General features: G+C 34.6%; 1 protein-coding gene across 1 annotated transcript; it reads left to right on the forward strand.

Annotated features, from left to right (window-relative positions):
• The first annotated feature begins 693 nt into the window (after positions 1-693).
• Positions 694-6135, forward strand: LOC121245189 (probable protein phosphatase 2C 33). The gene is made up of 5 exons (XM_041143462.1): positions 694-1487; positions 2524-2913; positions 3006-3123; positions 5033-5256; positions 5375-6135. Exons 1-5 carry the CDS (start codon positions 1146-1148, stop codon positions 5714-5716), a joined length of 1416 nt encoding a protein of 471 aa, XP_040999396.1. The 5' UTR covers positions 694-1145; the 3' UTR covers positions 5717-6135.
• Positions 6136-14753: the final 8618 nt, after the last annotated feature.

The following is a 14753-nucleotide window of genomic DNA, read 5'->3' on the forward strand; positions in this document are numbered from 1 at the left end:
TCTCTAAGGAAGAAACAAGACAAAAAGTCTATCTCGTTACGAAAGATCTCACTTCGTCTCGGTGGTTGCCATTTTTCTACAATTGAAACGTTCCTTCTACCGTCTCCGTCTTCATTTCATTCTGCCTTTGGTTAACATTTGATTTCAGTCTAATTTTAAATTAATTTTAAAAATAAAATATTTAATTCTAAATTATTAAATTCATCACAATTTAAAACTTTTTTATATATAAAATTTATATTATTTTTTTATTTTTTTAAAAAAATATTAAATTTATCTTAAGATTGAAACACATTTTGAACTTAATTTTTTTTTAACATATTTTAAACATAATTTAAATAGCCCATCAACCATTCAACTCATCGCTATTCGTAAATGAGCTCAGCTAAACTGAGCTAACGCCCAAAGGCATATCTACGCTTGCTCTCTCCTTTTGTTGGCATTCTGTGCGGCAAGACTACCTTGGTTTGTGCCGATTTTGATTGGTTTTGGCTTTCATTTCTGTTATCTTGAGTTTGATCTGATTGAAAATCATTGGTTGAAGTGTTTGGTTTCATATTGGTTAAAGTTGTGAGATTATGTTAGATGGCTTGGTTATTCATATTGGATCTATGGGTATGTGAAGACTGAGGGGTTTTGTCTTGGAAGAGGTATTTGTTGCATATTGGATACGGAAAAAAGTTATATCTGCAATAAATCTTACTACTTGGCTTTCTTTTGGGCTATATGCTCTTTTTAGCTTTCCGGTATCTTCGTGGTCAAATAATAGTAAAAAGGTCGAATTTATTTATTTATTTTTGGTGCTTCAGCCACGAGTCGATTACAAGAAGTACCTTCCTTCTATTAGTATCTGAGCAATTATGGCGATTTTGGTTCTCGCTGATTTCTGTTTTTTTTTTTTTTTTTTTCCTGGGATTGGGGGCAGACCTCAGAAGCTTTACTTCAGGGGGCTTTGAGTTCAAAAGGGTCTGCGCCAATTTTCTGGTAGATTGTGATCCAAGAGAATAAAGGGCGAATTGACGCCTTAATCTGATAATTAGGCTGTGAATTCACAAGGGTTCTATTCGATTTGCTGAATTCGAGAGGTTAAAAGTTGAATCAGTGGATTTATCCACAAATTAGAAAGGTTTGTAGGATTCCACTAAATGTTTCTGACGGCTCCGTCAATTGAGAATAGGGGTTGTGATTCTTCAGCTCCTCTGGAATGCATCTTAAATGTAGTCAGAGCCCTCAGAATGGGGTCCTGCTTGTCTGCCGAAAGCGGGAGCCCACTCCCTGATTCGCCATTATCCCCTGCAGTAGTCAGGAAGCGAAAGATCTTAAAAAAAAGGCCAGGCTCTCGGAAATTTTCCTTCGAGCATCGGAGGGATGAACCATTGCATAGAATTCCAGGGAGGATGTTCTTAAATGGGTCTAGTGAAGTGGCGTCTTTGTTTACTAAACAAGGCAAGAAAGGGACCAACCAGGATGCCATGATTGTTTGGGAGGTGAGCTCTTCCTCATCTTCACATGCTATAAATTCTTTTTGGTCAATATTGTTTTTTAGTGGCATACCAAGAAAACTATTAACAACTTTTTTTTAATTGAAGAATAATATTTATTTTGTTCCATTTACAATTGCTTGATTGCTTTCTCTAGCAAATGGAACTTTAGTATAATATCTGTAGCTTTGGTGCTAATTTATTAATCTCATATCAAGATGCATAATCTACTTCTTCAATTCTTCAACTCTCATCTTATCTGTTAATTTGCCTTCACCTCAGATACATTCAGCTAGAGGAAATTCTCCCCTAGTTCTTGAAAAGTACTTCTATGAACTGTCTGCATATCCTGTAATTTTCTTTTTTCCAGGATATTATCCAGTCTTTCAGTTTCCTCACCATATCACACTTCTATGCTGGAAAATTGAAATCTTCTTTTGTTTGATGTTTCTCATCATGGGTCCGTGTATGAGGTGAGGAATAAGAGATTTGACTCAGCTTCATTTCAAATAATTGAAGGTTGCCATAATGGAAATTTTTATTACTTATTAAAGAGAGCTACTCTGTCAATTTTTATATTCCTTACAAAGAATATAATTTTATGATCAGTGATATAATGAGCTAATTGCATAAGATGATCTTAATTGTAGGATAATAATATAATCAAGGACCAGAGAACAATATAGAAGGAACAAAAAGGAAGCAATGAATGAAAAGGAAAGCAGATGTTTCAACTCATCTAGATTTTTTTTTTCCTTACATATGCAGTAGCATAATATATTGAGTTCAGTAAATATGCACTAACATGTGTTTACTTGTGAACAAACATCATGGCAAATAATAGCTCCATAAAATTAGCTACAAAAAGATCACTGATCAGGAAAAATAATTTTTTTTTAAGTAACTGATCAGAAAAAATACTTAGCTACGTTATATGAAATCATTCATCTTCCTTTTGTATCCAAAATTGGTAGCAGTATTAATATGTTTGTTTGCTTGCTAGATTTTCATTCACCAACTTTTTTTAAACTGCAATTTTCAGAATTATGGTTCCAGAACAGACACATTTTTTTGTGGTGTTTTTGATGGCCATGGTCCGTATGGTCACATTGTTGCAAAGAGAGTGAGAGATTCACTACCTCAGAAACTAAGTGCCCACTTGGAAGTGAACATGACTGGTGAAAATGTTCTCAAAGAGATCAGCCTTAATACTGCTGGAAGCATGAACTTGGAAGATACTCACTTCATATCTGCTGGTGAAGAATCTAGGGTCTCTGTTGATCTTCAAGAAGCAGAAAAGCATCCTGAGATCTTTCAGATTCTCAAGGATTCATTTCTGAAAGCTTTCAGAGCCATGGACAGGGAACTGAGAGTGCACCCACATATTGATTGCTTCTGTAGCGGGACAACAGCGGTGACTCTGGTTAAGCAGGTTATTCTCTCATAGCAGTTAAAATAGTTAAATTAAATCTGTATTTTGTGATATATTCTTAATGCTTGTGTATCCATTGGCTGCTATTTTAGGGTCAGGATCTTGTCATTGGAAATGTTGGGGACTCCAGAGCAGTATTGGGTATGAGAGACAAAGATCATTCTCTAGTTGCAGTTCAGTTGACTGTGGATCTCAAACCAAGTCTTCCAGGTCTCTCTCTCTCTCTTTCTGCAATAAGTTCTTCTCAACTACTTCTTTCAATCAATGTTGAATACCTAGACACAAGGAATGTATCTCTTATGCATAGACCAAAAGTTTATCTCTATTAAGGGTGCATTGTGGGTTAGGGGATGCTTGGGGAATGATATAAGATGAGAAATCTATGAATAGTAGTGAAATGGTTTGTGAATAGTAATGAAATGGTTTGAATTATGATGTTTTATGGGGTTTTGGGAGATGAGAGAAAATTTTGAATAAAAATATTATAAAGTTAAAATATTGTTAGAATATAACTTTTTAATATTATTTTTGTTTTGGGATTTGGAAAAGCTGAATTTTTTGTGTGTTTGTGTTTGAATGATATTTGGGAAGGAAATGAGACGAGATCACCCCATCTCCCAAACAACCCTACTCTCCTAGATATTGTAGTAATATTGAGCTAAAGCAATTGCAGCTGCCAAGGGGCTTTCATTCTTTTGGATGGGGAGACAGCGGGCTTAAATTCTTTATCCTTTTTTTTTTTTTTTTTTTCTTTTTTATTTTGAAACAATATTTTATTGTGGGAAAGATGTTGGCCTGATCCTTTTCTAAGTTTTTAACTAATCTTAATTAATTGAATTTTTATTTTATTTTTTTCATAAATGAAGGGTAGTTTGGTCATTTAAATTCATATTGAGCGTGCTTTAGAAAACCCATTAGGTTCCATTATATTGCAATCAATTGGATGGTGGGGTGTAAATTGGAAAACAAATGGTAGTTTAGGGTACAGCATTGATGCTCTTGGTAGTCTGGAGTACAATTAGAAAAACGGGTGGTACTTTGGTGGTGCAGAATGACATTTCTCCTATATTATATTTACACATAGGGTCTCATTGACAAAGCTTCTACATAACATATTTCCTTCCTTTCTCACTGCAATATTTCAGAGTCTCCAAATACGTACCATGGGACAGTTAGGTTTAGCTATGGACTAGGCCTTAATTGAATGTTTATCATTCTAAAAACTTGACTTCTCTTATCTGGGTGTGAGAGTAATTCCGAATAGTCAAGTACATTTTCTATAAAATAAGGTTATGGAATTTGGAGTTTGTGTGGAATTAAAATAAGGTTATGCTTTAGTAACAGGAAGTATCCCGGCATGTTATGGAAGAATAAATTATTAAAATGTTTACACACTTGCTCAGTTGACATATATTCCTAAACCTTGTTGCCATGTTTACACATAATTCTTAAATGACATTGTTCACATCTGTCATTTTCTAGCAGTACATGTTTGGTGCAATTGGTAAGGGCAATGAAGTACTTATATTAGGCCTGTCATAACAGATGAAGGAAATAGTAGGCGAAGTAGAATTTGTTAGGAGTAGTGAATGATGTTGATGCATATGGCAAAGATCTATAGAAGGCAAAGAGAAAATTTAGCATTATTGCTTGTGTTGACTACACTAGTGATGTATGTAATGGACCTAATGGCGTAAACTCTTAAATGTGTGAATCAGACCGGTGAGTGGCCTAAAGCTTGGGCTTGGAGCCAGTGGCAGAAAATCCGAAATTCCTTTAATTAGTAAGATATATTAGCTAGTTGGATTGGTGCAGTGGTATTGTGCGGTTGTTTGGCAAGAGAAAAACAGCTGGGACTTGGATGATGACATAGTGTCAATGAATTAAGCAAACTCATTGGCTAATAGATATATTGGTTTTCTAGGTAGCGGACTTCCTTGATGTATAGATTAAGTGTTCCATTTACCTTTATTCATGAATTGGAAATACAAAAGAAACTCTCTTGCAATCCATTGTAGTCTTGCTTGGTTGCTTCTTTTTACTATCACATTTGTTTATCCTCTTTTTCGTTTTTGTCAACTTCTTGCTAAAGTCTTTCTGTTTTTATTTTCCTTTACAGAGGAAGCGGATAGAATCCGGAAGTGCAGAGGGCGTGTTTTTGCTCTTCAGAATGAACCTGAGGTTGCTCGTGTCTGGCTGCCAAATAATAACTCCCCTGGCCTTGCCATGGCTCGTGCATTTGGAGATTTCTGCCTAAAAGATTTTGGTCTGATCTCTGTGCCCGATATATCTCATAGGCACATCACCGAGAAGGATGAATTTATCGTCTTGGCTACAGATGGGGTAAGGATAGCCAACCAAAGGCAGATAACAAAACCATATTGTTTCTTTTTCTGTGTGATATTACTCATTCTGTAGTTGTGAACAAAACTAAGTTTGCTTTACATTTTTTTTTCTGCAGATTTGGGATGTGCTATCAAACGAAGAAGTGGTAGACATTGTTGCATCAGCCCCAGCACGTTCCTCTGCGGCTCGGTTCCTTGTTGAGTCAGCAATTCGAGCTTGGAGATATAGGTATCCAACTTCTAAAACCGATGACTGTGCTGTAGTTTGCCTCTTCCTCGACACAAACAGGACGTCTGCTGCTTCTAATACCATGTTGAAAGAGCAGCTTACTTTTGTGGATCAGGCTGAGGCTTGCAGTGAGAAAGAGGAGCTCTCCAACCCAACAACTTCGGATTGTATAGGAACAATCCAAACTGGCAGTGAAACTCTGGAAAAGGATGCAATGAAAAGGCCTTAAAGCCTAAAGGAGGAAGAAATGCATATAGGCGCTGGAAAAGAGTGGTCTGCTCTAGGATTGTCTTGTGTAAAACACGTTATCGAATCTGCCTAGGTTTGTGCCAAGAAAGGAAGAGAAGGAAGATGACTACCTTTGTCTTTGAAGATGGTGACCTTTTTTCCTTGTTATTGTTTAGTTTTTAATTTTCTACAGAAAGGTAAAAATATTTGTAGGGTCATTGATGTTACATCCGGAGAGGTGGGCCCGGCTATATTAGCGCGTCTGGTTAAAGTTTCCTCCGTCTCTTTTGGGTGGAATTGGAATTTTGTTAAAAATCCATCTATACGCCATTTTTCTTTCAATTTTTTTATAACAATACAATGATTTGTTGGTGATTGTAATGTTGATAATAATTCTGTGGCATCCTCCTTTTAGTGCGACTTGAGTGGTCTGCTGTTCGAGATGCCTTCTTGGATCATGTTCTGATGTAGACATGCAGCATAGCTCATGCCATGTTTTTCTACTCGATGCATTTGCTGGAAAAGATATTTTCTTTCTTGTTTGTGCCTTGAATCAGTCGGCCAAAAAGACACTTTTCAAGTGCAAATTTGATACACAAAACAGATGGAAAGAGCCAATCATACTAATGTGACAGTTGTGGGTGGGGGGTGGGGTTTAAATGAGTGGCAGGAAAGATTGAAAGAGCAAATCGTAAGACATGAAAGGCTGGTGGCAGTAGGAGGCCGTGAGGTTGGTTGGCCTAACATTTCTACGTAATCTACTGTGGCCGAAAAACCTGAGTTCCCTACCACATTCTAATTGTTCTTTCTTCTTGGATTATTGGTCTTTCCCAGCTGGGTATCCATATCAAGTTGACATGAGGGAATTGGGGAAGTTGATTTGCTGCCCCACTATTACTTTTGTATCACTTATTTCCAGCTTTCTGTCAACTGGTTTAGTAGTTGCCCACACCTTCTCTCTGTTACCGACTCCAGGCTCCATCCAGCCCTCTTAACTCCTGAATCATGTCCTCAAAAGATATGCGTGCAATTTATACATACTGATTCTGGCTTGCATGGATCTCACTCGCCATCTTTCCCTTCCCCAGAAAAACAAGCTGCCACCCTTACGGTCTTAAGTAGGGATGTAAACGAGTCAAGCTCAAAGAGTAGTGGGTGGTCAGGACTTATTCATTGAGCTTTGGAAAATGTTAAACTTACAATTGTTTTACAACTGTATTTCAAATGAGGCAATTACACAAAATTAAAATTATTTTTAATAGAGTGGCACAACTACATTGGCTGATTATAAAATAGTTGTAGGTTCTAGTTGAGTAAGAACATGTGCCTAATGTAGGAGACGATGCCATAGATCAGAACCCTCTTGATGGAGAAGAGCCTATACGGGCTATATCCATCAATGAAATAAATTTTGGCGCCGCTGAGAATGACCCTAGACTCTAGTCTCTAGAGAGGGTTAGTCCTATTTTATCTGTACACAAAATATCGTTTTTCAAGGATAAGTTGGGCTACTCTGCTCTACTTGACCGTTAGTTGATTTTCAACTTTTTTTTTTATTCACATTTTTTTAATATATTTAAAAAATAAAAAAATACATCAATATACTTAAAATCACTTCCTTAATCATTAAGTATAAATGAATAAAAAATTTGCTAAGCGGTCAAGTAGAGTGGTACAACTTAGGTGACAAAGTAGTTTTTTACTTTAAGGATATGATCAGTTAAGTTTATTGGGCTGATATTTTTGCTTATGTTGATGTATTGTTACTTCTACACATTGTCTCATTTGAGGAATTAATATGACTCCAATGACTTGGCGATTATCGACAAAGAGACATTGGTCGAGTTTTGTCTCATAAAAGTGAATTTTGCAGCATAATAGAGGGTGGAATACGGCCTGCAGGTTTATAAGCTTCAGAAGACACTCTTCTACTTGAAAACTGAACAGTGCTCTGATTAGGCTCTTTTATGGTCATTAGAGCCCTAGCTAGGTGCCTTGTGTGGATTCTCTAATATCGTAGAAAGAACAGAGATCGTGGAAGTGAACATGCAAAGGAATGCCACTAGAATTGCTGAGGCGACGAAAATACCTACCTATTCCGCCAAAAGGACATATTGGCATAAAATTCAAACAAGTAATTATTTTAAAGAAAAAAAAAATACATATACAAGCCTTTGGGATTCACCCTCCTTACAAATGGATCCGTGTGCATGGTTAAGAAATTTAAAAGCCATTGTCTTGGATAATCATCGGGGACAAATGCCTTATACCCACCATCTCAAGTTATTAACAGAAAGAAAATGCCCAAGTGACGCCTACTCATCATGTCAAGACCAATAAGGTTAGAATGCATTCAACGTATGATGTCTCCAAAAGAAATACTTAAAATTACAAAAAACTGAAAGATAAAATAGAAAAATAAAAACTTTGGAAAGCTAAAACCAAAATATTTGAAATTAGAAAAAAAAAAAAATTGCCTGAAATTTTTATAAAATTTTTAGTATCGGACGGTAACCCGCTCTTTAGAGATGGTACAAGAGAAAATATTCCTTAATGCAAGGTGGCCCATAAGCTTTGCGAACCTACAAGTGGCAGCCACAACCGCATAATCTTCTCCCCCCACAAGGGCAGCCATCTAGGGAAAGAAGACTTTATCATGAATTATTATATTCTTAAGTTGGTGTGCATAGAGCGCACCATCTACATCACTTAAACAATAAATTTAAAAAGAAAAAGAATTTACAAAATTTAAAGTTTAAAATTTATATTTTAAATCAAATTATGTAATGTAAGTACTTTACTAAGTAAACTTTATACACAACTTAATGATAGAAGTTTTCCTCTACTATTCTTTTTTAAATTCTTCTATTTTTTAATTTAATTTCTTATGATATTTTCATTATATTCTTTTTACTTTTTCATTTTGTATGTATTTCTTCAATTTAAAAACATGGTGAAGAGAGAATTCAATCCTTAGTTCTCAGTGAGAAACCAATGTATTGCCAATTCTTGGCTAATTTTTTAGGGAGACTTGTTCAATAAAAAAGTCTTAGACCATTGGTGCAAGTATAAAATTTGGCTAGAATGGTATATTTTGGTCATAACATGGACTTGTAGCTAGATTAGTCTACATTGGACTAGCTATTTTAAAGTTCAAATAATAATAATATATTATATATGTTAATAATATATAATTTTTTTTAATATTTTACAAATACACTTTATATATTAATTAATAACTTTATTAAAAAATAAAATTTTTATTTTTCAACTATTTTTTCCCTCAACCTAATTATTCAATAAATATATTTTGTCAATCATTCACCCAACAATCACATATACAAACATACCAACATTTCTTCTACCCAACATTTACATTTAGAATTGTGGTTGAAGCCAACAAACATGCCAACAACTTATTATACCAACCAGATTAGAAAAAAAAAAAAAAAAAACTTATTATACCAACTAATCACTATCTACAATTCTTGAATGAACTAATTTGTAGCCAACCCTTCTTCTTTTACCAACTTTTTTAGTTGTAACTAATAGTTGATGATCAAACCCTATAAATAGACCCATCCTCTAACTACACTCATAAAAAACCAAACTTTCTTCCTCCAATTCTTCTATTTTTCTTCCCTCAATTTGCTATGAATCCCTCTTCAAATTTTGATAATGATTATTCTGATCATGAGTTGGATATGATGCAAGCAATTGCAATGATATCCGAGGGAACATCTTCTACACCTCGTCGTACTCCTCAACGTCGTAGGTTTATCAGACATAATTCATTCGAAGGTCATCAACGCCTTTGGAATGATTACTTTGCTGAAACACCAATATATTTGCCCTATCTTTTTAGGAGGAGGTTTCGAATGATTATTTTGTCCAAAAGAGAGATGCCAGTGGGAGGCTTGGATTGTTTTCCCTTCAGAAGATGACTACAGCAATTAGGATGCTAGCATATGGGGTCACCGTAAATCTAATGGACGGTACATAAGAATCGGAGAAAGAACCACATGACAAAGCATGAAGAAATTTGTTAAGGCAAATGAAGAAATTTGTTTAGGGAATTGTCTCAATTTTTGGGGGGTGAGTATTTGAGATCTCCAAACAGCAATGATATAGTGAGGTTACTAGATGCCGGACAAAAACGTGGATTCTCAGGTATGTTGGGTAGCATTGATTGTATGCACTAGAAATGGAAGAATTGTCCTACTACATGGAAATGTATGTATTCTGGTCACGTGAATGAACTAACTGTTATTTTGGAAGCTGTTGCATCTTATGATCTTTGGATATGGCATGCTTTTTTTGGTTTGCCTAGGTCGCATAATGATATCAACATACTTGATCGATCTTCTATTTTTTATGCATTGGCCGAAGGTAGTGCTCCTCTATGCAATTATACAATCAGTAGTCATGAATATACAATGTGATATTATCTTACAGATGGTATATATCCTTTACGTGCAACATTAGTGAAAACAATTCCATCTCCTCAGGGAAATAAGAAAAAACACTTTACTGCTTGCCAAGAGTCTACAAAAAAAGATGTGGAGCGTGCATTCGGAGTACTCTAAGGTAGATTTGGAATTGTGTGTGGACCTGCGAGGTTTTTTCATCCTAAAGTACTAAAAGACGTTATGTGTGCATGCATTATCTTACATAATATGATCGTTGAAGAAGAGCGGCATCTATACGGGGCTGAGCAATTCATTTATGAACAAATGGAAGAGACTCCAAATGAACCAATTTCGCGCGATAATATACCTGAATTCATTCTAGTTCATTGCACAACATCATCGAATTAGAGATAGAGGCACTCATAGTCAACTCCAGGCCGACCTTATCGATCATTTATGGAATATTCATGGCCGTACCTAATTTGGATTTCCGTTTAATTTGGAATTTAGAATTTGGAATTCATGTAATTTGTAATTCTATATTCAACTTTAAGCAAAGTTATGACATTGAATTTCTTTCTAGATCATGGAATATCCAGGTTAATGTAGATTTTTATTTCTAGTTCATATCAAAGGTTATTCTAATTGTTTTCTTTTGCAGGTGTATACGAATTTTGATGTAGAAATTTGCTTTTTTTCTAGTTCAATATTAAATGTTATTCTAAATGGAATATCCACATTGATGTAGAAAAGCTAAGTGCTTTTCTTTTACATGATCACCATAAATTTTAATTTATGAAATTGTAAAAAATATTGGACATTTTTACAATAGTTAGAAATCCCTGCTATGTTAGAAATTTGTAAAAAAAAATTAGAAAAATGACTCTAATATTACAAATAGTTAGAAATCCCTGCTATGTTTCGAAATAGTACTAACATCCATAATACTTTGTTTCCATATTCTTCATCATCATATTCTTTCAAAAAATATCTCAACCTTTACTATACTTTTGATAGCTACAAATAACCCAGAAATAACACTAACAAATATAGTGAAGAACTTTAAGCTATTACATTCTTGAGTTGAGTAAGTGCATATAATTTCCACACTTGGGTAATAGAAGAACTGGGACAATACATCCAGTTCATAACATCCATAACATCTAGTTTATTTATTTATTTATTGATAAGTCCATAACATCCAATCCACAAATAGCCAAAATAGTCCACTAATGTACCCCAAAACACACTGCAAATTACCAAAACATTCCATTAATGTACCCCAAACAAGTCCACTAATTACCAAGACAGTCCACTAATTACCAAAACATATTGCAATAGTTACCAATACAGTCCACTAATTACCAAAACAGTCCACTAATATACCCCAAAACAGTCCACTAATTACCACTGTGTGAAACTAATTATCAAAACAGTCCACTAATTACCAAAACATATTGCAATAGTTACCAAAATAGTCCATACCACAGTCCATTAATTTAGCTGCTACCCAGCCACATGTTTATCCAGCCCACATGTAGCTGGGCAGCCACTAAAATTTTTAAAAAATTATGCACTAACAACATTATTTGGTAGACACTTCCATAAGGTGTCAAAGGAGATGTAGATGTACCTCCGTTATGGGACCTCCATTCCTCAAAAATTTTGTGCTGAATATGGCCGAAATATTGTTGCTGCATGACATTCATGCCAGTTAGATCTAACAGCATCATCTTTGCCTCGAACTTCATTTTCTTTAGTTCAAATGTTGCTGATTTTTCTAGGTCTACCTTCAACACAGAATTTCTACGCTCTTGTATGGATGTTGCTCTATCCTCAGTCATTTTAGTTAAGGCAATCTTGATTTCACTATTGTTGCCTTCCATCGACTTTTGTTTCCTCTCCCTTTCTTTCTCAGTTTTTTTGCCTGGAGGTCTCTCAGTAGGAACCTCCATGCCCTCTTCGGCTATGTCAATAAGAACTTCACCAAACACTTTTTCTATTGGCCTTCTCTTCTTACCAACGGTGGAGATGTGTTGCTGCCATTTTGGTTGGTGTCCCAAAAGACACCAGACACCAACAGTGCTCCATTGTGAAATTACACCCTAGCATCTCTTTGTACAACACCTTTGCCTTCTCAATCTACAATGATGAAGAAATATTTGTTAATTCATAAGTAAGTTCATCACAAATTGCATGAAAGAATGGAGGATGGTACATACCTTGTCTTGTTCCATAATGATACATACATTGTCTTGCCGTTGCACCACTCAGGTGCAATGACTCTATTTGTGCTACAAATGCACAAAATTTATTGGTCCATTTTTGAATCGTGGACCACCGATTCATCAAAAAACCCTTAGAATGGTTGGCAATGTTCGATTTTTTATATTCATGATAAAATGTGATAATTCTTTCCCACATTTGAGTGGACTTTTGATCAGTACCCCTTATCGCATCGATGCTAATGTTGAGTCAAGTTGAGACGAGGAAGTTATCCTCTTTAACAGTGAAAGATGCACCTCTTTAATTTTTTTTTTTAAAGATGCCTCTGTTCACCGTCATTAGGGATTACTTGGACAACAACATTACCAAGTTGGGTTGGGGTGCTATTATAACCTCCTCCTCCACTTTGCAATAGAGTAGTGAAGAAGAAGTCATCATCAAAACGTGTGTCCATCTTTGAAAAATATTAAATTTTCAAGGAGTCAGAGAAGTTGGCCAATATTCAAGTCGAATATTAAATTCTCAGCATCATGTTGTTGTATTATATAATATCTCATCATGGAATATTGTAGTATCTTAGCATCATATTGCAGTATCTCAACATCATATTGCATAAACAAAGGAAAATTGAATAATGAAAACCAAAGGAATAAGAAGTACAAGGGTTATTTTGTAATATGAAAATTTGAAACAACAAACGTCCATTCCATAATATATATGATATTATATATTGTCCATAAACAGCCAACATCCATTCAGTGGGGTATCTATCTTGTCCATGTATATATTTATTATATATATATATATGATAATGCACTAAAAATTAGTCAGGTCTGCACAATGACATTATTAAAGAATAAGCAAAGAGATATTCCATAATAGGGTTTGTAGGAGTTGGACAAGACTGCATATAGATGAAGCAAATATATCTTCTTTTCAGTTGGGTTGTTATACTTATCACTGCATTTTAACAAGTAAATGAAATTATTTGCAACTTTACCACTGTAATACAACTCATAGTGATATCAACTATGTAGCAGTAGCCAATGAAAGAAAGGAATAAAGGATCAAGATGACGGCACAGAGAATGCACATAGAAGAGGGAGAGAAGAGCGAGGAAGAGAGACTTATATTGGAGAGAACAAATGAAGACAATGGCAATCGCTGGAGAATACATAAAGAATGTGAACAAATACAAATAACAATTTCTAGGTAGTTTGAAAAGAAATAGAAAAAATAAGCACAAATACTAAACATGGCTGAACACTAGGTAGTTTCAATCTCTTTCACTTTCTTGGGTTTTCTCCGAAATCAATCACAAGATTATCTTAAAAAACTAAATGGGTTTCCTCATTTGAGTTCCTATTTTTCTATCCCACAATTGTAAATACCAACAAAAATCAAAATTATATATTTAAAACATACTAATCATGTATACTGCCCATGTGCACAACTAAAGAAATGAAACAATTTTGTAAGAATCATGTGTAAACAGAAAACAACCACTTCAGATGGTAAAATAAACAAATATATAAAAGAGTTTGGGCAAGAAAGACACCATTGAGCTCACAACAAGATCAATTAAAATCATAAAGGAGCATTAGTAGCAACTACTACTAAAACAATTAACATGCAGTAGCAATTTCCTGGAAAAACCAAACCTATATAATGATTTACAAATTCATGACACAAAAAGTAAGTGGTTCTATCAAAATTTATCCTGCAAAGTTGTATCATACTAGCCATAGATTTGGGGTATATAAGTAAATCTCCTAGTTATTTTTCTATTATTATTATTTATATAATCTTATCAGATTTTACATTATTAATTTTAATAATTACTATTATAATTTTGTTTGAATTTACTAGAGTTTTGTTTTATTATTAATAATTATTACTAGATTTTATCAGATTTTACGTTCCACTAAGTTTTGATTTGAACTTAAATCTTATTTCTTCCTATCCAAACTCGTAGGCATCATCCATATCTCTTGATTTTATAATCTTAATCTATCTTTGTTCTTACCTCTTAGTTGATCATCCTAATGGGAAACCAACTCTAAAGTCTAAAATCCTATAAGCAAACGTTCATTTTCACTCTTTATAAACCCATGAAGACCCTCTGAAATAAACACAAAAAACCTCCAAGCCCGTACACGTAACGCCCGTCCTTGTGGTGAGACTTTTTATAAAATATTTTTATAAAGGACGACGGGAATTACCGTTCGATTTAAAATTTTTTACTTGCATACCTAGTGTGCAAGACTCTACGTTTATAACATAAAATGTGCTTTTAGAATAAAAGAGGTTTACAGCGGAAAACATTATTCTTACAATAAAAGGGTCTCTTGTATGATTAAAACTCATGACTAGACTTCCGTTCTCTTCCCCATGGGCCATGTC

The sequence above is a fragment of the Juglans microcarpa x Juglans regia genome, unplaced genomic scaffold (genome assembly GCF_004785595.1).
Source record: "Juglans microcarpa x Juglans regia isolate MS1-56 unplaced genomic scaffold, Jm3101_v1.0 JmScfU0001, whole genome shotgun sequence".
Lineage (NCBI taxonomy): Eukaryota > Viridiplantae > Streptophyta > Magnoliopsida > Fagales > Juglandaceae > Juglans > Juglans microcarpa x Juglans regia.

Coding starts and splice junctions, on each gene's coding strand:
- LOC121245189 (XM_041143462.1), top strand. CDS start 1,146: ATGTTTCTGACGGCTCCGTCAATTGAGAATAGGGGTTGTGATTCTTCA. Junction 1,488..2,523: donor ATGCCATGATTGTTTGGGAG/GTGAGCTCTTCC, acceptor TGCAATTTTCAG/AATTATGGTTCCAGAACAGA. Junction 2,914..3,005: donor CGGTGACTCTGGTTAAGCAG/GTTATTCTCTCA, acceptor CTGCTATTTTAG/GGTCAGGATCTTGTCATTGG.